Here is a 26766-nt window from a genome sequence, read left to right as displayed (position 1 = left end):
TTCTGAAGATGGAAATATGGTTGCCAACTATTTTATCTGCCAAGTAGAGTTGTTTTTTTTTTTTAAAAAAGCATCCATTTAAAAGACAAACTCTTATTACCACTATCTCTTCATAAAAGAAAAAAAAAAGTGGCCGGGTGCAGTGGCTCACGCCTGTAATCCTAGCACTTTGGGAGGCCAAGGTGGGTGGATCACCTGAGGTCAGGAGTTCAAGACCAGCCTGGCCATCATGGTGAAACCCCATCTTTAAAAAAAAAAAAAAGAAAAAGAAAAGAAAAAAAAAGTTACATTTAGCTTTATAGAAACTTCACTGTACTACTGTCCTTATTTTTCCACATCTTACTTAAACTGAACTGGACTAATCCAACTTCCTACCCACTGGCCCCGCAATACTTTTAAGATGTGGTCATCCAGCCTTTGTTAGACTCCTAGTGACAGGAGCCAACAATCACACAAGGCAACCCATACTACCTCTGGATAACTTCCAGGTTATACACTGTGCTCTCAAATTGAGCTCAAATCTGGCTCCCTGTAACTTTCACCCACTGGTGCTGGTTCTGGCCTTTTGAACCTATAGAGAAAAAGTTCAGCCTTATCTCCACATAATCAAACACTGTAAGAATAGATATGGCTATTTTTCCATCCTGTTCTAATATCTACCTTTCCAGGTTAAACATTCATACTTTATTCAAGAAGGCTTCCTTTGAACTAGGTTCTAGATTTCTCACAGGTCTTGAATCATCCTCTGGAGACCCTCTAGTTTTATGACTATACTTAATGATATACAGAACTTATTTGAATATTCTAGATATGATATGACTAGTAGGGAGCATTGTATCCTTAACACCTTATTTTGGATACTGCATTTGAATATACATTTGCTAAATACCTTTTATACCTTTACTAAACAATTGATTTTAAAAATACATTGGCCAGTTGTGGTGGCTCACACCTGCAATCCCAGCATTGAAGCCAAGGCAGGCGGATTCACTTGAGACCAAGAGTTCGAGACCAGCCTGGCCAACATGGTAAAACTCTGTCTCCACTAAAAATCTAAAAATTAGCCAGGCGTGGTGGTGCACGCCTGTAATCCCAGCCGAGGCAGAATTGCTTCAACCTAGGAGGCAGAGGTTGTAGTGAGCTGAGATCACACTACTGCACTGCAGCCTGGGCGATAGAGCAAGACACTGTCTCAAAATTATCTATCTATCTATCTATCTATCTATCTGCCTGCCTGCCTGCCTGCCTGCCTACCTACCTATCTATCATCTATCTATATGAGATTGTCTCAAAATATCTACCTATCTACCTACCTACATCTTGAAGAGTGACCTACTGTATGCCTACTAGACAAATGTTTCACAAAACATACGAAGGAATGCTAGTTTTGGAGAAACTCTGAGGAAAAAAAGACTTGTAGTCAAATAAATTTGGGAATAGCTAGATGCTATCTTCCTTTTGAAAAATTAGATTACACATCACCTTGTTGGGTCTAAAAAGTCCCATAGTACAGGAGCCTGTTTAAACTCGTTTAGCACACAGGGTTTGTTCTTTTTTTTTTTTTTTGAGACGGAGTTTTGCTCTTGTTGCCCAAGCTGAAGTGCAATGGTGCAAGCTTGGCTCACTGCAACCTCCACCTCCCAAGTTCAAGCAATTCTCCTGCCTCAGCCTCCCGAGTAGCTGGGATTAGAGGCATGTGCCAACAAACTCAGCTAATTTTTTTTGTATTTTTGGTAGAGATGGGGTTTCACCATGTTGGTCAGGCTGGTCTCTAACTCCTGATCTCAGGTGATCCGCTTCGGCCTCCAAAAATGGTGAGATCACAGGTGTGAGCCACCGTGCCTGGCTCTTTTTTTTAAGAGACAGGATCTTGCTATGTTTTCCAGGCTTGTCTTGAACTCCTTAGCTCAAATGATGCTCTTGCCTCAGCCTCCCAAAGTTCTGGGATTACAGGCGTGAGCCACGGAGGCTGGCCAAACACAGGATTTCTTTGATTAAATGTATTAAACAAGACTTATTTTTTTCATGTGAACTTTTTTTTTTTTTTGAGTCGGAGTTATGCTCTTATTACCCAGGCTGGAGTGCAATGGCGCGATCTCGGCTCACTGCAACCTCCGCCTCCTGGGTTCAAGCAATTCTCCTGCCTCAGCCTCCCGAGTAGCTGGGACTACAGGCGCGCGCCACCATGCCCAGCTAATTTTTCGTATTTTTAGTAGAGACGGGGTTTCACCATGTTGACCAGGATGGTCTCGATGTCTTGACCTCGTGATCCACCCGCCTCGGCCTCCCAAAGTGCTGGGATTATAGGCGTGAGCCACCGCGCCCGGCCTTCATGTGAACAGTTTTTAACAGAATAGAGCCTGAGAAAACACTTTGGGTAATGCCCCTTAAGCAGTGCTTCTCAAAGTCGAATGTGCATTTGAATCACACAGACATCTTGTTAAAATGCAAATATTGATTAGCAAATCTGGGGTGTGGAGACCACATTCTGAATAGCACTGAACCCTCGTCCTTCAGAATCCTATCAACATATTAATTAGCATTCTGTGGAAATACCATCCAACAAGCTTCAAATTTACCTAAACATACTCTCATTATGGGGCCTACTCTTACCTTCAAATGCCAGTGCTGGCCCTGTCAATATCCTACGGGCATATTTTCACAATATTTCCCTCAATAACAGATATCCCATTTGCAATTCTGAGTCTGGCCACTTGGGGAGTCAACATAATCCTGAAGAATATTGTTGGAAAGGTTAATTAATTTGTTTGTGGTCACCTACCTAGAAAGTGAGTGTTACAGGACTGAGGTATCTAACTGTCCAAGTCCAGTATAATCTTCCATTATCCTCAAATGCTCACCTTTTCTGGGCTGATTGTGAATACTGATAGCCTGGGTCTGATAGTTTCCATCATCATTCTGCACGCACACAAGATGAGAATCTGCCTTTTCATTGAAGCAGGCACCTCCTGCCAGGACATGCTCATTGGACTTGTTCATGGCTTTCATCATCTGCAATTGAAGAGAGACAACCTTATTCTGACAAGAATGAGCATTTTTCTGTCTGACATGGTGCAACTCCATCTTCTCAAAAACAAAACTAACAGAATAATACTACACATTAAAGTGACAAAGGGGTTACCAAATATTGAAAATAAAGTAAAAAATCAGTCACCATTAACAAATCAACGTATACAAAAATTCCTTGTATATTTTATAACTGATTTGTACTATGACCTAATAAGCACATGACACATTTTGCATTCATTTTTTGTCCTTTTATTGCTGCACTGAACTCAAGTAACTAAAATTAGTTTAGCTAATTGTAGTTTCTCCTATTTACTGGATTCTCTGAGGATAATCTGAAATTCTAAGTTCAAAAGAATGTCCCATATTTAAGTGCATCTGCTCTCTTTATCAACTTCCAAAGGAGTGAACCTTCCCTCTAAAAATATATGAAATGCATTGTTTCTTAATTTTAATACTTATGTTTGAGATCTTCAATGAAATTAGTTACTAATATTTTGATTTATTCTTATCAAAAGATTTAACATAATAATTCTGACCTAATAAAAAAAAAAATTCATAGGCCACTTCTTTGCATGTAGTAAGAACTCACCTCCAGCCCCTGGCTGAAACAGGCTAATGATAATTTTTTGTTGTTGTTATTTTATTTCCATAAAGAGTTTGACACCATTTTTTTTTTTAAGAGATGGGAGTCTCACTATGTTGTCCAGGCTGGATTCAAGCTCCTGGGCTCAGGTGATCCTCCCACCTCAGTCTCTTGAGTAGCTGGGATTATAGGCACATGCCACCTAGCCCAGCTCTGGGTTAATGATAATTTGTTTTTATTTCCCTTTTTTTTCCTTCATGTCATCCCATTTGTCCAACTTTCTGATCTAATCCTTTAAATCGAGGCTTTAAAAATCTAATTGGAAACTTATTTTGTTTTACTCCCCTCTTTCTCCTATAAGTTGTAGTGCTACAGTCCAGGCGCGGTAGCTCACATCTGTAATCCCAGCACTTTAGGAGGCCAAGGTGGGTGGATCACTTGAGGTCAGAACTTTAAGACCAGCCTGGCCAACATGGTGAAAACCCATCTCTACTAAAAGTACAAAAAAATTACCAGGGTGTGATGGCAGGCACCTGTAATTCCAGCTACTCAGGAGGCTGAGGCAGGAGAATCACTTGAACCCAAGAGGTGGAGGTTGCAGTGAGCCAAAATTGAGCTTCTGCACTCTAGCCTGGGTAACACAGAGAGCCTCCATCTTGGAAAAAAATAAGTTGTAGTGCTGTCAGAGTTGTTCGACTCCATCTTGAACAGGGGTTGGGTAAAATGAGGCTGAGATCTGCTGGGCTACATCCCAGGAGGTTGGGCATTCTTAGTTGGGATGAGATAGGTCAGCACAAGATACAGGTCACAAAGACCCCACTGATAAAAACAGAGTGCCATAAAGAAGCTGGCCAAAACCCGCCAAAACCAAGATGGTGATGAAAATGACCACTAGTGGCCCTCACTGCTCATTGCCTGCTAATTATAATATATCAGCATGCTAAAGAACACTCCCACTCACGCATGACAGTTTACAAATGCCATGGAAATGTCAGGAAGTTACCCTATATGGTCTAAAAAGGGGAGGAACCCTCAGTTCCATGAGTTCCCCATCCCTTTCCCAGAAAACACTTTGTTCAGCATATAATCAAGAAATACCAGGCTGGGCACTGTAGCTTACACCTGTAATCCCAGCACTTTGGGAGGCCGAGGCAGGTAGATCACCTGAGGTCAGGAGTTCAAGACCAGCCTAACCAACATGGAGAAACCCTATCTCTACTAAAAATACAAAATTAGCTGGGCGTGGTGGCGTATGCCTGTAATCCCAGCTACTCGGGAGGGTGAGGCAGGAGAATCAGTTGAACTCAGAAGGCGGAAGTTGCAGCAGAAGAATCGCTTGAACCTGGGAGGCGGAGGTTGCAGTGAACCGAGATGGTGCCATTGCACTTCAGCCTGGGCGACAAGAGCGAAACTCCATCTCAAAAAAAAAAAAAGAAATACCGCAATACCTTAAGTATACTCAGTCAAGCAGCCCATGACACTGCTTTGCCTATGGAGCAATCATTCTTTTATTCCTTTACTTTTTTTTTTTTTGAGGTGGAGTTTCACTCTTGTCGCCCAGGCTGGAGTGCAATGACGTGATCTCGGCTCACTACCTTTGCCTCCTAGGTTCAATCGACTCTCTTGCCTCGGCCTCCCAAGTAGCTGGAATTACAGGGAGCCACAATGACACCCAGTTAATTTCTTTTGTATTTTTAGTAGAGATGGAGTTTCATCATGTTGGCCAGGCTGGTTTCAAACTCCTGACCTCCCGTGATCCTCTGAGCCTCTCAAAGTATTAGGATTACAAGCATGAGCCACTGTGCTTGGCCTATTCCTCTACTTTCTTAATAAACTTGCTTTCCCTTTATGGACTCAGCTGCGTGAGATCCAAGAATCCTCTCTTGGGGTCTAGACCTGAATACCTTTCCAGTAACAGTACCACAGTGCCCTATTTGCCCCCTACCACCATCTGCATTGTCTCTATATATTTATCTGTTCTGAATATTTCATGTAAATGGAACTATATCACACGTGACAATTGTGTCCGGCTTCTTTCACTTGGCATAAAGTTTTGAAAGCTCACCCGCAATGTAGCACTTATTAATACTTCATTCTGTTTTATGGTGGAAAAATATTCTATTGTATGTATATACCTGAATTTGTTTATCCATTCATCTGCTGATAGACATTGGAGCTGTTTCGACCTTTCACCTATTTTTAATAGTGCTATTATGAACATGTGCATACATGTACTTGTTGGAGTACCTTGTTTTCAATTCTTTTGGGCATATACTTTGGGGCAGAATTGCAGGGTCATATGGTAATCTATGTTGAACTTTTTGAGAAGGTACCAAACTGGTTTTTTTATAGTGGCTGAAACATTTTACATTTCTAACCAGCCATGTACAAGGGTTCCAATTTTTTTACATCCTCACCAACACTCATTATTTTTCTTTTTTTTTTTTTTTTCTAAAGACGGGGTTTCACAATGTTGGTCAGGCTGGTCTTGAACTCCCGACCTCAGGTGATCAGCCCGCCTTGGCCTCCAAAGTGCTTGGATTACAGGCGTGAGCCACCACGCCCAGCCTATTTTCCTTTTTAAAAGAAAAAAAAAAAATCTAGTTGGTGTAAAGTGGTATCTCATTGTGGTTTTGATTTGCATTCCAATAATGACTAATGAGGTTGAGCATCTTTTCATGTGATTCTTTTCTGAAATGTCTATTCAAGTCCTTTACCCATTTTTTTAAACTGCACTATCTTTTCTTGTTTTTAGAGACAGTTTTACTATGTTACCCAGACTGGCCTTGATCCTCCCACCTTAACCTCCAGAGTAGCTGGAACTACAGGTACATACCCACTTTGCCTCACTGTCTTTGCTGTTGACATGTAAGAGCTCTTTATATATTCTGGATACTAGACCCTTATCAGAGATATGGGTTTGAAAATATTTTCTCCCATTTTGTAGGTTGTCTTTTCATTTTGATAATGTCCTTAGATGCACAAAAGTTGTTAATTTTTATTAAATCCAATTCATCTATTTTTTTATTTTGTTGCTTATGCTTTTGGTGTCATATCTAAGAATTCAATACCAAATCCAATGTCATGAAGAATTACTTCTATGTTTTTGTCTATTAGCTTTATGGTTTTAGCTCTTATATTTAGTTTGTTGGTTGTTTTAAGTTAGTTTTTATATATAGTGTGAGATAAGGGTAAGTTTTAAAATTGAGAAGTATAAATCCTCCAATTTTGTTCTTTTTCAAGAACATCCATAAAGGGCTATTCCGGGCCCCTTACAATTCCAAATGAATTTGAATATTGACTTCTCCATTTCTGCAAAAAGGTCATTGAAATTTTGATAAGGCTTACAGTGAATCTGTAGATCACTTTTAGTATTGGCATCTTAACAATATTAAGTCTTCCAATCCGTGAAATGTCTTTCCATTTATATAGGTCTTTTTTCAGCAATGTTTGCAGTTTTCAGGGTCCAAGTCTTTTACTTCTTTGGTTAAATTTATTACTACGTATTGTATCAATACAACTCCAAGGCATCATCATCTCTTGGCTTTACTTTGTTATAACTCTTGCAAAGCACCAGAGGTATCCAAACTATAACTGAATACTCCTCTTACACTGACATTTATCAATCTCACTAATCCAAACCACTTCTACCAGGGTTTTCCAAAGGTTACTTTGAAATAATTCTTCTGCAAACAGGATGAGTCAGCTAGAAGATTTCTGCTTAGCAAAGCCAACTGACAGACATATTTAGGTTCTCATTTGCAATTTACATTTGTATCACATGAAAGAAACTGAGATGATCACAATTTTAAAGAAATCATTTCTTCCAAATCATTAGGCTAAAGTGGTTTCTAATTTTGTCTACACTAAGCAGACTAAGAAACATTTTCAATCCAGACATTCTGAATAAATTAGCTGGCCTCAAAGGAAATCATCTCCTTGGATGTAAATTACAAGTCCAATGAAAGAAATTTATTTCTTTAGAGATAAATGAATATATTTTATTTCTCTTAAAATAATGCTCAGTTACAATAAGAGCAGAGTTTCCAAGATAATCAAAGGACCTTACTGACCATAAAATAAATTTACACTTGTCATATAATGATATAAACACTTGTCTATCCATTTTGGTTGTGCTATTCCACTGTCAATTCAAATTCTCAAATGTTTCTTGTATCTATACATATCTTCACCACAGTTCATGGCTTAATTGCCTCTTTTCTGGACATAATGATCTTATAACTGGTTTTCCTACAGTCAATCCCTATCAGTTCTGATTCATCACATACAATGTTTCCATATTTATCAAAGCACAGCTCTACATCACATTTTCTCCAGCTTCTCCTCCATTCAGAATCTCAAGGTTCCTATACTCTAACTCCAAATCAGCTCTCCTGTCTTGCCTCCTGCCTACAGTAACCTTACATGCTGCTTACAGGCAGGACTACTTCCTGAGGGACTACCATTTCCCATCCCCGAGGCTTTATATTACTATTTTCTTTTTGTTGTTGTTGTTTGGTTTTTCTTTTTTTTCTTTTCTTTTGTTTTTTTGAGACAGAGTCTTGCTCTGTTGCCCAGGCTGGAGTGCAGTGGTGTGGTCCTGGCTCACTGCTATCTCTGCCTCCCAAGTAGCTGGGACTACAGGCACCCGCCATCACACCCATCTAATTCTTTGTATTTTTAGTAGAGATGGAGTTTGACCATGTTGGCCAGGCTAGTCTCAAACTCCTGATCTCAAGTGATCTGCCCACCTTGGCCTCCCAAAGTAGAAAGTGCTGGGATTACACGTGTGAGCATCGCACCTGGCCTAGCTTCTCTATTCTTCGTCCATATCTAAGCACCTGAAAAAGTTGTCCCCTGAAAATGCCAATTCCAGCAGGAAGACTTTTTTTTTTTTTTTTTTTTTGAGATGGAGTCTCCCTCTGTTGCCCAGGTTGGAGTACAGAGGCACAATCTCAACTCACTGTAACCTCTGCCTCCCGGGTCCAAGCGCTTCTTCTGCCTCAGCGTCCTGAGTAGCTAAAACTACAGGCATGTGCCACCACGCCCAGCTTATTTTATTTAGTAGAGACGGGGTTTTACCATATTGGCCAGGCTGGTCTCGAACTCCTGACCTTGTGATCCACCTGCCTTGGCCTCCCAAAGTGCTGGGATTATAGGCATGAGCTACTGCGCCTGGCCAGCATGAAGACTTCTTTAACCCTCCAATGAGACATTAATGTGACCATTCCCTTCTTTGAAATGCCATAGCACATTCTCTGTATTTTTCATATGCCATTACCACATTCAACCTTGAATAATGCTTAATTGCAAGACTAACCATATTTTTGTTTTGTTTAGAGATAGAGTTTCACTCTTGTTGCCCAGGCTGGAGTGCAATGGCACAATCTCAGCTCACTGCAACCTCTGCCTCCTGGGTTCAAGCGATTCTCCTGCCTCAGCCTCCCAAGTAACTGGGATTACAAGCATGTGCCATCACACCTGGCTAATTTTTTTTTATTATTATTATTTAGTAGAGAAGGGGTTTCACCATGTTGGTCAGGGGGGTCTCGAACTCCTGACCTCAAGTGATCTACCCACCTTGGCCTCCCAAAGTGCTGGGATTACAGGCATAAGCCACCATGCCTGAACTTCAACCAACAGTATTTGAATACTGGCTTTGCTAGTAACCGTGTGCCTTCAGTAAACTTATTCCCAGGAACCTCTTCTATAAAATGGGATAATAAAAGTAACTATTTCATAGAATTATGAGAGTTAGATAAATTAATGTTTACAAAGTGCTTAGGACAGCACCAAACATATAATAAGTATTGACTGTTAAATAAAATTTGTATGCTCATCTTCCCTACCCTGCCTACTGAACCTTAAAGCAACCTTAAAATCAGCAGCAAATAATTCAACCAAGTACCTCTTATACCTCTTATAAGATAATGAAATTAAGGACTTTTCCTAAAAGTTTACAAATTATTGAGAATGGCATACCAGTAAAAGGCAGAGAAACAATTGCTGTAACAACGGAATGTGCAAAGTAGGTAACATCTGTATAGCACCAACCATGAGCCAGGCACTGAGCAGGCTGAGCTAAATGCCACAGGAGTACTATCTCGAAAGAACCATTTTAACACATCAAGTGGAACAGCATGAGCTTTACCTTCCTGTGTTTCCCACCCTTGGAGTCACTGAAAATCACAGGAGTCAATTAAAAGAATATAGTTCTATGAATGATTGTGCTGCAGAAGTGGGTGAGGAGGTATAATATCTAATCCATCTTCGAGTTAACACACCATGTACTTCAACTTCCTGAGATCTCATGTTTCAAAAATGACAGTTTATTTAGCCTTTCTATTTGAAATGGAAAGGATTTCTAGAGGAATTTAAGCAGGGCCTTGAGGAACAGCTACAATTTGTATATGTGTTAGGCTTAGCATAGGGCCTTTGTCATGGTAGGCACTCCATAAATACTTGCTGAATATACTGATTAGTAAACCAAATAAGTAAGAATAGATTTGGATGGTTTGTAATAGTCATAAAACTATACTGAGAGTTAATGTGGTTAGCATGATATTTTTAACAAGATCTTGGTTCACTTGTAATTAGTGTCATATGGATTGGGTATTTAATAAACTAAGTTTCTGTTTTTGTTTTCATTTCTGAGACAGAGTCTTGCTTTCTTGCCCAGGCTGGAGTGCAGTGGCATGATCACCGCTCACTGCAGCCTTGACCTCTGGGGCTCAGGTGATCCTCCCACCTCAGCCTCCCAAACAGTCGGTACTATAGCTATGTGCCACCACACCTGGCTAATTCTTTTATTTTTAATTTTGTACGGACGGGGTCTTTCTTACTATGTTGCCAAGGCTGGTCTCAAATCTTGGGGCTAAAGTGATCCTCCCTCCTCGGCTTCTCAAAGTGCTGGAATGACAGGCATGAGCCACTGTACTCGGCCAAATAAAATAAGTTTTAGTGATTAAATTCTATAAATATTATCAGGTGATTAAGAGAGGCTTTAGGTAGGAAGATCCAGTGCAAAGGTGTGGAAAATCTATGAAAATGAACAACTACAACAAGGATACAGGAAAGCATCAAAGATACTCTCTGCCCTCAAGGGGCTCACAATTCAGAGGAGGACAGGATTCATATCCATCACCCTGTGCATGTTAGAGAAATAAAGAACAGCAAGAAAATGGAGGAGAAAAACAATGACACTGTCTGGGGGATGGAGAATTCCAGGGAGGTTTCCTAAAGGCTATCAGATATACAAAAAGAATATTCTGGACAAAGGAAACAGCATGAGTGAAGGAACAGAACTGAGAAAGAAACACCAAGCTGAAGAATAATGGAAAAGGTGGAAGAATATCCTTTCTTGGAGTAATTTTAGGAAAAATGTAAATATGTACCCTTCCAGTTAGCTGAAATTCACTGGTGTCCAGAGGATAGACCCCATCTTCAAGTCTTATGAGTCTATATATTGAAAACTATGAGGCTTCATTCATTCTGTTTTGGTTGTTTTTTTTGTTTTGTTTTTGTTTTTTTTTTTTTGAGACAGGGTCTTGATCTCTTGCCCAGACTGGAGTACAGTGGCATAATCATAGCTCACTGCAGCCTCCAACTCTCGGGCTCAAGTGATCTTCCCACCTCAGCCTCCCAGGTACATGGACTATAAGTATGTACCACTATGCCCAGCCGTTTTTTGTTTTTTTTTGAGAGGGAGTCTTGCTCTGTCACCCAGGCTGGGGTTGGAGTGCAGCGGCACAATCTTGGTTCACTGCAACCTCCGCCTCTCGGGTTCAAGCGATTCTCCTGCCTCAGCCTCCTGAGTAGCTGAGATTACAGGTACCCACCACCACGCCCAGCTAATTTTCGTATTTCTTTTTTTTTTTTTCCAGACAGACTCTTGCTCTGTCATCCAGGCTGGAGTGCAATGGCATGATCCTGGCTCACTGTAACCTCCATCTCCCAGGTTCAAGTGATTCTGCTGCCTCAGCCTCCCGAGTAGCTGGGATTATAGGCGACCGCCACTGGACCCAGTTAGTTTTTGTATTTTCAGTAGAGTCGGTGTTTTACCTGGTTGGCCAGGCTGATCTCGAACTCCTAACTTCAGGTGATCCACCTGCCTCGGCCTCCCAAAATTCTGGAATTACAGGTGTAAGCCACTGTGCCCAGCCCTAATTTTTGTATTTTTGTAGAGGCAGGGTTTCACTTTGTAGGTCAAGCTGGTCTTGAACTCCTGACCTCAAATGCTCTGTCCACCTTGATCTCCCAAAGTGCTGGGATTACAGGCATGGCCCACCCAGCTATTTTTATTTATTTACTTTGGAGATAGAGTCTCATTCTGTCGCCCAGGCTGGAGTGCAGTGGCAGGATTTCAGCTCACTGCAACCTCTGCCTCCTGGGTTTAAGTGATTCTCGTGCCTCAGCCTCCCAAATAGCTGGGACTATAGGCATGCACCACCATGCCCCACTAATTTTTGTATTTTCAGTAGAGACAGGGTTTTGCCATGTTATCCAGGCTGATTTCAAACTCCTGGCTTCAACTGATCCACCAACCTCCCACTTCAGCCTCTCAAAGTGCTGGGATTACAGGTGTGAGCCACCACACCGTGTCTATTATTATTATTTTTTGAGACAGGGTCTCTCTCTGTTGCCCAGGCTGAAGTGTAGTGGCGCAGCCTTGGCTCACTGCAACCTCTGCCTCCTGGGTTAAAGCGATTCTCCTGCCTCAACCTCCCACGTAACTGGGATTACAGGCATGTGCCACCACACCTGCCTAATTTTTGTATTTTTTGGTAGAGACGGGATTTCACCATGTTGGTCAGGCTGCTCTCAAACTCCTGACCTCAAGTGACCCTCCCTACTGGGCCTCCCAAAGTGTTGGGATTATAGGCGTGAGTCACCGCACCTGGCCCTCTGGCCTATTTTTTATTTTGTAGAGCTAAGGTCTCATGCTATGCTGCCCAAGCTGCGTTCACTCATTCACTTAGCAAATACTTATTCATTTAGCCAATGGGCACTGAGTATCTAATATGTGCTAGGCACTGTTTTAGTGCTTGGTTTCTTCAGCAGTAGACAAGCAAACAAATTCCTGCCCTCACAGAGCTTATATTCTTGTGTGTATAGGAGGAGGAGGAGACAAAAACAACAAACAAGTAAAATACATAAAACCATTATACAATGTAAGTGCTATAGAGAAAAATAAGGCATGGAAGGAGGACTGGGAGTTTTGGTGGGTACAATTTTAAATAAGAGAATCAGAGGATGTCTTAATAAAAAAAGTGAGGGAAAAGCCACAGGCTCTTATCCCACTGCACAGGGATATGTGCAATGCCCTGGAGGGTAGTATGTGCATGCCCTGTAATTTCAGGAAACATCAAGGACAGTGTGGCCAGAGCTGAGTGACAGAAAAGGAAGAGGTATAAAAAATGAGGTCACAGAGATAATGAGTCAAGAAATACAAATGGTGTAGAGGACTTGTGTTTATTCTGATTGGGATCAAAAATCTGTGGAAGGTTTTAAGCAGGGGAGTGACATGATATGACTTAGTTTTTAAAGGACCACTTAGGCTACTACACTGAGAACAGACTAACTGAGGCAAGAGTACTATCAAGAGGACCAGTTAGGAGGCCACTGCAGAAATCCAGACTAGAAACCAGACTGGTCCCAGGATTGAGAGGCAGCTCTATTATATATATATTTAGAAGGTAGAGGCAGCAGAATTTCCTGATAGATTTGTCTTATCAGGCAAAGAGGGAAAGAAGGTTCGAAGATGACTCTAAAGTTTTGGGCCTGGGTAACTGGAAAGATGACAGCACTGTCATTAATTTAGATAGAGGAGACTGTAAGACCACCTCAAAGTTGAACTTATTAAGCTCGAAATGTATATGCAAGTAGAAATGTCAAGTGGGCAATAAGACACTCAAGTCTACAAAACAGCAGAGAGACTCATTCAGGCACAAACATTTGGAAGATGTCAGCAAAGAAATAGTATTTAAGCCCATAGAACTGGATAAGATTACCAAGGAAATGGATAGAGGCAAATAAGACTTACAAGAACTAATCCCTTGCGTTCTCCAAAATGAGTAAGAAATAGGGTCAGAAAGGAGGGTGTATGGAGATAGAGATTAAACTGTGATAAATGAGGGATGCCCTAGGTGTCCAGGACTTCTTGTGGTGCTGGACATAAACACAATGAGATTAGAGCCGATGGTCTCAAGGCCAAATATGGCAGCAAGGTTGTGAGTTCTGGGAGATATGGAAAGCCAGGAATTTGACTGGCAGTCCAGTGTAGTAGAGTCACTCCTATCAATGGGCATGCATACAAGAGAGAAGACAGTACTATCCTGGGCATGCAGAGTTCAGCAGTGACCTCCTCTTGCAGTCAGTGGAGGTAGAGCATCATGGGCTCCTTCTTGAGGATTCTTTTATTTGAACATATCTATTGTTAAATACTGTCTTTTATGTATACACTAGGAAAAGCTATACCAATAATCAATGGAACACCATCTCTCTCCTCTGCACTATTCTCCAGAGGACCTTGGACCAACTCCTTTCACTCCTTTGAGAAGAGGACCATCAGCTCTTAATTCACTAAAAGAAATGTATTCCTTGAAGGCCAGAGAATCAAACATTCCTCAAACAGATTTTAGCGCCATCTGTTCTCGCTACTGCTACAAAGAACCTATGAAATTATGGTTTTGTAATTTCACACTTCTCTGAAGAGTATGTGTAGTTTCAAATTAAAATAACCCAAATCTCCTATTTTAGAAGTTTAGAGTGGGAAAGAATCTCAAGAGGCCATTCAGCCTATTTTTCAGCCTGTCTTATACAAGATGTAGAATTATACAAATAAACGATTTCACAGATTCTTGTATCACAACCAAAATAAACTTCTCTATTTCTGTCTTTTTGGTGTTGAGTAAAGAGTTAATAAAACTGTTCCTTTTTGTGAAAGACTTTGACAGGTTAACTCTTAATGTCCACTACATTACTAGAAAAAAACTAACTTTTTTTAGTTATATTTACAATAATTGACAAATTACCCATATTTAAAGTGTATAATTTGATGAATTATCTCATGTACATACACCCATAGAAAGGCACTTGCAATTACCCACCCAAAATTTCCTAGAGCCCCTTTGTAATATATTGTTTCCTCACACTCCTTCAAGCCAAAAAAAGTTTTTTTTTGAGCGGAGTTTGCTTTTGTGCCCAGGCTAGAGTGCAATGGCCCAATCTTGGCTCACTGCAACCTCCACCTCCCAGGTTCAAGCAATTCTCCTGCCTCAGCCTCCCTAGTAGTTGGAATTACAAGCATGTACCACTATGCCTGGCTAATTTTGTGTGTTTAGTAGAGATGGGGTTTCTCCATGTTGGTCAGGCTGGTCTCGAACTCCCGACCTCAGGTGATCCACCTGTCTCAGCCTCCCAAAGTGCTGGATTACAGGCATGAGCCACCACCGCGCCTGGCCACTAAGATTTGTATCTAATGTTTTCTTTCAGAAGCTTTAGTTTTAACTCCGAATAAGTCTATGAACCATTTCAAATTAATTTTTGTACATGGTATGAGGTAAAGGTTGAGGTTCATCTTCTTTTTTGAACAGCTGGCTAGCTATACAATTATAAATACCATTTTTGTTCAAAAGATTATCCTTTTCCGATTGAAGTGCTTGGCATCTTTATGGAAAAGTAATTGACCATCTGTGAGCAACTATTTTTTGCCTCTCTATTCTATTCCATTGGTTTATTCATATATATTTACACCCAAACAGTACTGCTTTGATCACTCTATCCTTTTTTTTTTTCGACACGGAGTCTCACTCTGTTGCCCAGGCTGGAGTGCAGTGGCACAGTCTCGGCATACTGCAACCTTCATCTCCCAGGCTCAAGCGATTCTCCTGCCTCATCCTCCTGAGTAGCTGGAATCATAGGCACCCGCAACCGCACCCAGCTAATTTTTGTATTTTTGTTAGAGACAGGGCCAGGCGTGGTGGCTCACGCCTGAAATCCCAGCACTTTGGGAGGCTGAGGCGGGCGGATCACGAGGTCAAGAGATCAAAACCATCCTGGCCAACATGGTAAAACCCCCTCTCTACTAAAAAATACAAAAATTAGCTGGGTGTGGTGGCACGCACCTGTAGTCCCAGCTACTCAGGAGGCTGAGGCAGCAGAATTGCTTGAACCCAGGAGGCGGAGGTTGCAGTGAGCTGAGATTGTGCCATTGCACTCTAGCCTGGCACCTGGCGACAGAGCAAGACTTTGTCTCAAAAAAAAAAAAAAAAAAAAGATTAGAGTTTCTTCCAATAGGGAGCCAAAAAAAAAAAAAAAAAAAAAGAAGAAGGAAAAAAGAGAAAGAGAGACAGGGCTTCATCTATATTGGCCAGGCTGGTCTTGACTCCTGATCCCAGGTGATCTGCCTGCTGCAGCCTCCCAAAGTGCTGGGATACAGGTGTGAGCCACTGCACCCCGCCAATCACTCTACTTTTAAAATATGCCTTAACATCAGGTAATCTAAGTCCTGGAATTATGTTCTTTTTCAAATTTGTTGTGGCTGTTCTAGGCTCTTTGCATTCTCTCATAAATTTCAGGATCAGCACCTCAATTTTTATTTTTAAAAAGCCTACAAGTATTTTGATTGGGACTGTGTTGAAGTTACAGATCAATTTGGGGATAACTGACATCTTAACACTACTGAGTCTATCGATCCATGAATATTATATATCTCTATTTATTTAGGTCTTTAAATTCTCGTAATATTTTGTAGTTTTCAGTGTTATGTACTACAAATCATTTATCAAATTTACGCCAAATTATGTCATATTTGTGATTTTTTTTTTCTTTTTCATTTCCTTTATTGTTTTTGTCTTCTATTTTATGAATTGCTTGTCTTTTTTTTTTTTTAAAGACGAGGTTTCACCATGTTGGTCAGGCTGGTCTTGAACTCCCGACCTCAGGTGATCCACCCGCCTTGCCTCCAAAGTGCTTGGATTACAGGTGTGAGCCACCACGCCTGGCCGAATTGCTTGTCTTATCTGTATTATTTCTTCTCTTTTATTTTGTATTTCATTTACCCTTTGTTGTCTAATTACTGAAGGCAGATGAGTAGGTTATTGATTTGAGATGTCTTTTTTCTTTTTTATTAGGACGGAGTCTTGCTATGTTGCCCAGGCTGGAGTGCAGTGCCACGATCTTGGCTCACTGCAACCTCCACCTCCTGGGATTATAGGCACGCACCACCACTCAGATAATTTTTTTTTTTTTTTTTTGTATTTTTAGTAGAGATAGGGTTTCACCATTCTCGCCAGGCTGGTTTCAAACTCCTGATCTCAAGTGATCCACCCACCTCGGCCTCCCAAAGTGTTGAGATTACAGGCGTGAGCCACCGCGCCCAGCTTTTTTTTCTAATATAAGCGTTTAACGCTATAAATTTATCTCTAATCATTAGCTGTATCCCCCAAATTTTATGTCTCATGTTATCATTTTCAAGCAATTCAAAATATTTTATAATTTTCCTTTTGGTTTCTTCTTTTTTTTTTTTTTTTTTTGAGACGGAGTCTCGCTCTTGTTAGCCAGGCTGGAGTGCAATGGCGCAATCTCGGCTCACCGCAACCTCCGCCTCCTGGGTTCAGGCAATTGTCCTGCCTCAGCCTCCTGAGTAGCTGGGATTACAGGCACGCGCCACCGTGCCCAGCTAATTTTTTTGTATTAGTAGAGACGGGGTTTCACAATGTTGACCAGGATGGTCTCGATCTCTCGACCTCGTGATCCACCCGCCTCGGCCTCCCAAAGTGCTGGGATTACAGGCTTGAGCCACCGCGCCCGGCTGGTTTCTTCTTTGACCCATGGATTATTAAGAAAGGTACACTTTATTTACAGGTATCTGGGAAGTTTCTAGAGATCTTTCTGGTATTGGTTTCTTATTTAATGCTGTGTGGTCACAGACCACACTCTGTATGATTTGAATCATTTTAAATTTGAGACTTCTTTTATACCACAGAAAATGGTCTATTTTTGTAAATGTTCTGTGTGCAAAGGTAAAGAATGTGCATTCTGATGCTGTTGTGTGGAGTATTCTATAAAAGTCAATTAAGTCAAATTGGCTGTGTTTTTCAAGTTTTCCATAGTCCTGCTGATTTTCTATTCACTACTTCCTTCAATTAGTGAGACAGGGTTATTGAAATCTCCAAATATTATTGTGGATTTCTCCAATTAACCTTGTAGTTTTACCAGTTCTTGCATTGTGCATTTTGAAGCTCTGCTATTAGATACATGTTTTGAAACTGTTGTATCATTTTGAAAAAATGATTCCTTTATAAATATGGTATGTATTTCTTTATCCCTGGTAATAATATATGTTCTGAAATAACCTGGATGTTAATATAGCCATTTCTGCTTTCTTTTAATTAATATTACTATGGTATCTTCGCTACCCATTTACTTTATTTTTATTTTGAGCCAGAGTCTCGCTCTGTTGCCCAGGCTGGAGTGCAGTGGTGTGATCTCTGCTCAGTGCAACCTCCACTTCCTGGGTTCAAGCAATTCTCCTGCCTCGCCCTCCCAAGTAGGATTACAGGTGTGCACCAACATGCCCAGCTAATTTTTGTATTTTAGTAGAGATGGGGTTTCACCATGTTGGCCAGGCTGGTCTCAAACACCTGACCTCAGGTGATCTGCCCACCTTGACCTCCCAAAGTGCTAGGATTACAGGCATGAGCCACCATGCCTGGCCTCTACCCAATTACTTTAAAACTATTTGTGTGCCTATATTTCTTTTTCTTTTTCTATTGAGACAGAGTCTCGCTCTGTTGCCCAGGCTGGAGTGCAGTGGCACAATCTTGGCTCACTGCAACCTCTGCTTCCCAGGTTCAAGCAATTCTCCTGCCTCAGCCTCCTGAGTAGCTGGGATTACTGGTGCCCACCACCATGCGCCAGTAATCAAAATACAAAAATACCTTAATTTTTGTATTTTTAGCGTTTCACCATGTTAGCCAGGATGATCTTGATCTCTTAACCTCGTAATCCACCTGCCTCAACCTCCCAAAGTGCTGGGATTAGCTATGAGACACGGTGCCCGGCCACAAGTGGTTTTCTTATATGTGTCTTACATAATATTTCTTACACAAACATATCTTGCCTATCCAATCTGACAATCTCTGCCTTTTACTTGAAGGTATTTAGATCATTTATATTTGAGTGATTTTTTTTTATATGGCTGGATTTAAATTTTCTATCTTGCTATTTATTTTCTGTTTTCCCATCTCTTCGTTTTTTTCAGCCTTCTTTTATGATTGCATTTTATCATTTTTGTTGGATTATTAGCTATAACTACTCACTTTGATTTTTTGTAGTTGCTGCTTTTGGGTTTATATTATGTATCTTTAACTTACCAGTAAACTTTTAAGTAATATTATACCACATCATATGTCATATACTTCCATATCCCCTTCCCTGGCCTTTGTGCTACTGTGCTACATTTTGTCTCTACATATGGTATAAATTCCACAATACATTACTATTCAATATATGTTATTTTATTTTAGAGACGGGGCCTCATTCTGTTGCCCAAGCTGGAATGCAATGGTGTGATCATAGCTCACTGCAACCTCAAATTCCTGGGCTCAAGCAATCCTCCTGCCCCAGCCTGGCAAGTAGCTAGGACTACTGGCATGTGCCACCATGCCCAGCTAAATTTTGTATTTTTTGTAAAGATGGTGTCTCACTTTGCTGCCTAGGCTGGTCTTGAACTCCTGGCTTCAAGCAGTCCTTCCACCTCAGCCTCTCAAAGTGCAGGGGTTACAGGCATGAGCCACTGTACCCAGCAAAACATTTAATTTGAAACAGTTAATTGTCTTTTAAAGATATGTTACGTTTACCTATAAATTTATCATTTCTGTCACTTTTCATTTCTTTGTGTAGATTAAGATTTCCAACATTTGGTATTCTCCTTGATGGACTTTAATATTTCTTGTGGAACAGGTCTGTTGGTGATAAATTCCATGTATTTGAGAAAACGCTTTGCTGCCTTTTTTTTTTTTTTTTTTTTTTGAGGCGGAATCCCCCTCTGTCTCCCAGGCTGGAGTGCAGTGGCATGATCTCAGCTCACTGCAACCTCTGCCTCCCAAATTCGAGTGATTCTCATGCCTCAGCCTCCTGAGTAGCTGGGACTACAGGCACCCACCACCACGCCTGGCTAGTTTTTAGATTTTTAGTAGAGATGGGGTTTCATCATGTTGGCCAGGTTGGTCTTGAACTCTTGGCTTCAAATGAGCCACCCACCTTGGCCTCCCAAAGTGCTGGGATTATGGGCGTGAGTCACTGCGCCTGGCCTGCCTTCATTTTTGAAACATATTTTCACTGGGTATAAAATATAGGATCACAGGTTATTTTTTCAGCATTTTAAAGATTTTGCTGCACTCTCTTGCAACTTGCATTGCTTTCATGAGAAATATGCTGTCATTCTCATATTTGTATAATACCTAAGAATATAAGGTAGATTTCTTCTCTCAAGTTGCTTGTAAGGTTCTTCTCTTTATGTGAAGTTTTATACAATTTGGTTATGATAACATTTCTTAATGTAGTTTTTATCATGTTTCTTGCAATTGGGGTTTTTTGATCTATAAGTTTATAATTTTCATTAAATTTGGAAATTTTTTTTTTTTTTTGAGACAGAGTTTCACTCTTATTACCTAGGCTGGAGTGCAATGGCACAATCTCGGCTCACCGCAACCTCCACCTCCCGGGTTCAGGCAATTCTCCTACCTCAGCCTCCTGAGTAGCTGGGATTACAGGCACGCACCACTGTGCCTAGCTAGTTTTTTTTGTATTTTTAGTAGAGACGGGGTTTCACCATGTTGACCAGGATGGTCTTGATCTCTTGACCTCGTGATCTGCCCGCCTCGGCCTCCCAAAGTGCTTGGATTACAGGCGTGAGCCACCACGCCCGGCCCTAAATTTGGAAATTTTTTGACCATTGTTTCTTCAAATAATTTCTAGGTCCACCTTTTCTCTCCTTTGGGTACTTCAACTACAGAATTTGGCTGCCTGACATTTCCCACAACTGGATGATGTGCTGTTCATTTAATTTAGTCTTTTCTCTTTGTTTTTCATGTTGGATCATTTCTGTTGTGTTTTTATGATCATGAGTTTTTTTTTTCAGCATTGTCTAATCTGCATTTAATTTCACCCGACATACTTTTCATCCCATTGTCCCCTTCATTTCTTAAAGTTTGATTTGGGCCTTTTTTATATCTTCCATAGCTCTCCTTAACATGCTCATTCTTTCATCCTTTTCAAGCTTTCTTTAAAGTTTATTAGGTAGGATTTCAGCAGCCTGAATCTATAAATAATATGAGTCATTAGAGATAATGTGCCCCATGTAGTACAAGAACCTTTGTCACTCTGGCTGGTAAGAACACAAACTATTCCTGACCCTATGAAAATTATTCTACCCATTTATTTCCAGTGATTTCTTTGTATAGACATACTGACTAGTAAGTAATCAGCTAAGACTCCAGAAATCCTTCCAGATCTCCTGAATTTTAAAAAAATTTCTGGCAACCGGTCCTGCAAATTCTAACCATCATGGGCTGTCTATATTGTCAACTTTGTCTCAAGTCAGGGAGCTAAGTCAGGTTGGGTTTCCCCTGCCTGCACTATGGCCTGAAAACTGTAGGCAGTGAGATAGGGTAAGCAGAAGACTCACCTTCTCTGCCCCATTATCTTTTGTTTTTCATATACTTTGTCTTGAAATTTAGTTGTTTAAGGTGGACTGGTGTGTTAGCATGCTTGCACAACTATATCAAAGTACCACAAGCTGGATGGCTTAAATAACAGAAATGCATTGTCTTAGAGTTCTGGAGGCTACAAGTCCAAAATCAACATCAGCAGAGATAGCTCCATCTGAGAGCTGTGAGGGAAGGATCTATTTCCAGGCCTCTACCCTTGGCTTGTAGCTGGCCATCTTCTCCCTATGTCTCTTCATATAATCTTCCCTATATGTGCGCCTGTTTCCATATTTCCCCTTCTTAAAAGGATACCAGTCATACTGGATTTGAGCCTGCCCTAATGATCTCATTTAAACTTGATTAACTTGGTAAAGACCCTCTCTCCAAATAATATCATATTCTGAGATACTGGGGGGTTACAATTTCAAAATATGAACTTTAGAGGAACACAATTCAATCCATAAAAATCAATCCCTACTAGTCCAACATGGGCAAAAGTGAAAGATGATAAATTATATTTGAACAAGGAGAACCACAAACTCCTGATAGATAGCCATAACTTTGGTCTTACTTCAACAGTCACTCTTGTAACAGAGCATGTCCCCTAGAGACACCCTGCCTACGAAGTTTTTACAAGAGATATTGGCTGCCGTCAGGAATAAGACTTCTAAGCTAGGACACCTTCTACACCTTCCTGATGTGAATCTTGACATTTGAGCAGTTATCTAGGGCTGGAGGAAGGTCCAAAGAGATGCTCCCCATTAGCTATGTCAAATACTACATGGGCTGTTGCAAAGACTGATGTTGGCTGGGCACAGTGGCTCACTCCCGTAATCCCAGCACTTTGGGAGGCTGAGGTGGGCAGATCACCTTAGGTCAGGAGCTCGAGACCAGACTGGCCAACATGGTGAAACCACATCTCTACTAAAAATAAAAAATTAGCTGGGTATGGTGGTACACACCTGTAGTCCCAGCTACTTGGGAGGCTGAGGCAGAAGAATCGCTTGAAGCCGGGAGGTGGAGGTTGCAGTGAGCTGAGATCACAACACTGCACTTTAGCCTGGGTGACAAGAGTGAGACTCTGTTTCAAAAAAAAAGATGACAAATGCCTAACACTGTACTACTATCAAGCTATGATTCATATTCTACATCCTTAAGGGAACCCTAGGGTTAAGTATATTCTGTAACCAAATAACTTCATGAGTCTCAAGGTGTAACAGAGTCTATGCATATTAATGATGGATGCTGTGCTATTTCTTTATAGTCTTCCCTATATTAAATACCTACAGTTAGCTTTAACATTTTTTAAATCATTTCTTGAGTCTTCACCACTCTAGTTACCTTCTTGTAGATTTACTCAGATGTCCTGTACTTCCTAAGGAAATTTAGCTATATTGGAAAGTTAGATATATCCTACAACCACTTGAAACTGAGAAATTTGTAACACAAGTTCAATTAAAATTAACCAAATGAAGCTGGGCACAATGGCTCATGCCTGTATTCCCAGCTCTTTGGGAAGCTCACGCAGACGGATCACCTAAGGTCAGGAGTTTGGGACCAGCCTGGCCAACATGGCAAAACTGCGTCTCTACTAAAAATACAAAAATTAGCCAGGCATGGTGGTATGCACCTGTAACTCCAGCTACTCAGGAGGCTGAGGCAGGAGAATTGCTTGAATCCGGGAAGCGAAGGCTGGAATGAGCCAAAATTGTGCCATTGCACTCCAGCCTGGGCAACAGAGTGAGACTTCATCTCAAAAAACAAACAAATAAAAATAAAAATTAACCAAATGAACAATCTGAATGGTAAAAATGAAAACAACAATAGCCTAAAATTTATGTACAATTATAGTATACCAGGCTAATATACTACACTAGTTATTTGACACGATTGAAATGTCACAAAACATAATATAAGCATACTCAGATTCCAGAAGAGAGATTAACCCACTAAGGTAATATGGCTAGTAATTAAAAAATCAATCCAGCTGGGTGCAGTGGCTCACACCTGTAATCCCAGCACTTTGGGAGGCTGAGGCAGGCAGATCACCTAAGGTCAGGAGTTCGAGACCAGCCTGGCCAACATGGTGAAACCTGTCTCTACTAAAAATATAAAAATTAGCTGGGCATGGTGGTACACACTTGTAATCCCAGCTACTCAGGAGGCTGAGAGAGGGGAATTGCTTGAACCTGGGAGGTGGAGGTTGCAATGAGCCAACATCAGGCCACTGCACTCCAGCCTGGGCAACAGGGCGAGACTCCATCTCAAAAAAACCAAAAAAACAAAATTAGCCAGGCATGGTGGTGCATGCCTGTAATCCCAGCTACTCAGAAGGCTGAGGCAGAAGAATCGCTTGAACCTGGGAGGCAGATGTTGTAGTGAGCCAGTATCACGCCACTGCACTCCAGGGTGAGTGATAAGGGCGAAACTCCGTCTCAAAAAAAAGAAAAATAAATCCAAGGTCTATTTGATTCCAACATCTCTTTTTCTTTCACTATGGCTCATCATTTTTCTGATCTTAAACAAACATATTAAAAAACAGTCATGGCTGGGCATAGTGACTCAGGCTTGTAATATCAGCACTTTAAGGAGGCCAAAGCAGGAGGACTGCTTTTTAGCTCAGGAGTTTGAGACCAACCTGGGCAACATAGTGAGACCTCATCTCCACAAAAAATTTCAAAATTAGCTGGGTATAGTGGTGTGCACCTGTAGTCCCAGCTACTTCAAGGACTGAAGTGGGAGAATCCCTTGATCCCAGGAGGTGGAGGCCACCAGTAAGCTACGACTGCATCACTGCACTCCAGCCTGGGCAACACAGTGAGACCGTATCTCAAAAAAGAAACAATGACAACAACAAAAAACTAGTCACATATTAGGAAATGCCACAGAGGTAATTTTAGTTTTACTGTTCCATGAGACTTCAGTATTTAAGTACATGTACCAGCTATGCCAGTGATCTGGTTACATACATAATGTAAATAGAAACACATACAATTACTTTAACTCATCAGCCATAAAACAAATAGGTAACTGTTAAAGTCTACAGAGCAGTGGTTAAGAGTAGGGACACCAGGGCCGGGCGCGGTGGCTCAAGCCTGTAATCCCAGCACTTTGGGAGGCCGAGGCGGGTGGATCACGAGGTCAAGAGATCGAGACCATCCTGGTCAACATGGTGAAACCCCGTCTCTACTAATAAAAAAATTAGCTGGGCATGGTGGCGCGTGCCTGTAATCCCAGCTACTCAGGAGGCTGAGGTAGGAGAATTGCCTGAACCCAGGAGGCGGAGGTTGCGGTGAGCCGAGATCGCGTCATTGCACTCCAGCCTGGGTAACAAGAGCGAAACTCCGTCTCAAAAAAAAAAAAAAAAAAAAGAGTAGGGACACCAGAATCAGACTGCCTGGGTTTGATGGCAGCTCCACCACTTGCTAGCTGTGTGATCATAGGCAAGTTACTTAAGTTCTCTGTGTCTTTTTTTGTTTTGTTTTTTTTTTAAGAGATGGGGTCTTGCTATGTTGCCTAGGCTGGCCTCAAACTCTTGGGTTTAAGTAATCCTCCTACCTCAGCCAGTAGCTAGGACTACAGACATACACTATGGAACCCGGTTAAGTTCTCTGTATCTTAATTTCCTCATCTGTACAAAGTTACTTCGCATACTCATGTCACAGAGTTAGTGTAAAGATACACATATGCTTAGAATAGTGCCTGGTACATACTAAATAATATTTATTTATTATGAGCTAATATAAACGGGAAAATAATCTCATTATAAGAACACTAGGCCCAGCACAGTGGTGCATGCCTGTAATATGAGCACTTTGGGAGGCTGAGGCGAGCAGATCACTTGAGCCCAGGAGTTCAAGACCAGCCTGGGCAACATGGGGAAATCCCATCTCTTTTTATTTATTTTTTTTCACTGATAAAGCTTATAATATCCCATCTCTACTAATAGAAAACTTGGCCTGGCATGGTGGTGTGCGCCTGCCTGTAATCCCAGCTATTCAAGAGGCTTAGGTGCGAAGATCACCTGAGCCTGGGTTGCAAAGGTTGCAGCGAGCTGAGATCCTGCCACCACTGCACTGCAGCCTGGGCATAGAGTGAGAGCAAGACTCTGCCACAAAAAAAATTTATATATATATACACACATACACATACACACACACATACATATAATATATATATAAATATATAAAATATATATGAAAATATATAATATATTATATATATGTAATATATTTATATGAGTCAGGAGACTTTAACCAACAAGGATCTTTTTTTTTTTTTTTTTTGAGACGGAGTTTCACTCTCGTTACCCAGGCTGGAGTGCAATGGCGCGATCTCGGCTCACCGCAACCTCCGCCTCCTGGGTTCAGGCAATTCTCCTGCCTCGGCCTCCTGAGTAGCTGGGATTACAGGCACGCGCCACCATGCCCAGCTAATTTTTTTGTATTAGTAGAGACGGGGTTTCACAATGTTGACCAGGATGGTCTCGATCTCTTGACCTCGTGATCCACCCGCCTCGGCCTCCCAAAGTGCTGGGATTACAGGCTTGAGCCACCGCGCCCGGCCTACCAACAAGGATCTTTAATGGCCTTGACAACAGATTAGAAATTTTATATACAATGCCTATTTCATTTATTTAAATTTCCATGCTGTCAGAAGTACTATCTTCTAACTTTCTAACCTTAAAGTCTTTCCTTAGTCCCTCCCTCATTTTCCATATAGCCACCAAACTCAGTTTTCTGAAATTCTGCTTTCATTAAGTCACTTTTTCTGCTTACGAACCTGTAAAAGCTCTTTACAAATTATCATATTAAAATCTAAATTTCTCTGATTAGATTTTGAAGCCAGCAGTCTTAGTACAACCTCACATCCCACAAAGCCATCAGTCTGCTTTAACCCCCTCTTGGCTAGGCAGTTTGTTGTCTCCCATTTCCCTACGAGATATTCTCCTTCCCTTCCCTTGTGTAGGCTGGTATCTATCCCCCTTTTCACTTAAGGTCTTTTCTCCCCATTTTTTTTTTTTTTTTTGAGACAGGGTCTCACTCTGTCACCCAGACTGGAGTGCAGTGGAGAAATCTCGGCTCATTGCAGTCTCAACCTCCTGTGCTCAGGTGATCCTCCCACCTTAGCCTCCCAACTAGCTGGGACTACAGGCATATACCACCATGCCAGGCTAATATTTTGTATTTTTTCTAGAGATGGGGTCTTGCCATGTGCTAATCTCAAACTACTAGGCTCAAGCAATCTGCCCACTTTGGCCTTCCAAAGTACTGGGATTACAAGCGTGAGCCACTGTGCCCAGTCTGCCCTTCTCTTTCTAATGCCTATGATAATGAATAATCATCATTATCCATTTCAAATCTTTCATTTATCTAGTTATTTGGTGAATATTTAAGAATATTTCTACATACAACATGTTGCTCTGTTAGGGATTCAGGG

The 26766-nt window shown here is 41.2% G+C and overlaps 2 protein-coding genes across 4 annotated transcripts in view; one reads left to right on the top strand and one right to left on the bottom strand.

Annotated features, from left to right (window-relative positions):
• The window catches only part of CC2D1B (coiled-coil and C2 domain containing 1B), a 47374-nt gene extending 32865 nt beyond the window's left edge, over positions 1-14509 (top strand). The window contains exons 26-27 of one of the 2 annotated variants that reach the window (XR_010341180.1): positions 6369-6441; positions 14078-14509. The gene's annotated coding sequence lies outside the window, so the exon portion shown is untranslated. Of the gene's footprint in view, positions 1-6368; positions 8464-14077 lie in introns of those variants that run through there. The other variant, XM_064372345.1, reaches the window with a different exon arrangement.
• Positions 1-26766, bottom strand: part of ZFYVE9 (zinc finger FYVE-type containing 9) — a 213025-nt gene that overhangs the window by 19410 nt on the left and 166849 nt on the right. For both annotated transcript variants that reach the window (XM_012434631.2, XM_012434632.2), the window contains one exon: positions 2862-3012. In XM_012434631.2, the coding sequence (XP_012290054.2) occupies positions 2862-3012 (151 nt within the window). The remainder of the gene's footprint in view (positions 1-2861; positions 3013-26766) is intronic.

Source organism: Aotus nancymaae, unplaced genomic scaffold (assembly GCF_030222135.1).
Source record: "Aotus nancymaae isolate 86718 unplaced genomic scaffold, 86718_ANA_hifiasm-v0.15.2.pri h1tg000007l, whole genome shotgun sequence".
Classification (NCBI taxonomy): Eukaryota; Metazoa; Chordata; class Mammalia; order Primates; family Aotidae; genus Aotus; species Aotus nancymaae.
This window is presented reverse-complemented; position numbering and strand designations above follow the sequence as displayed.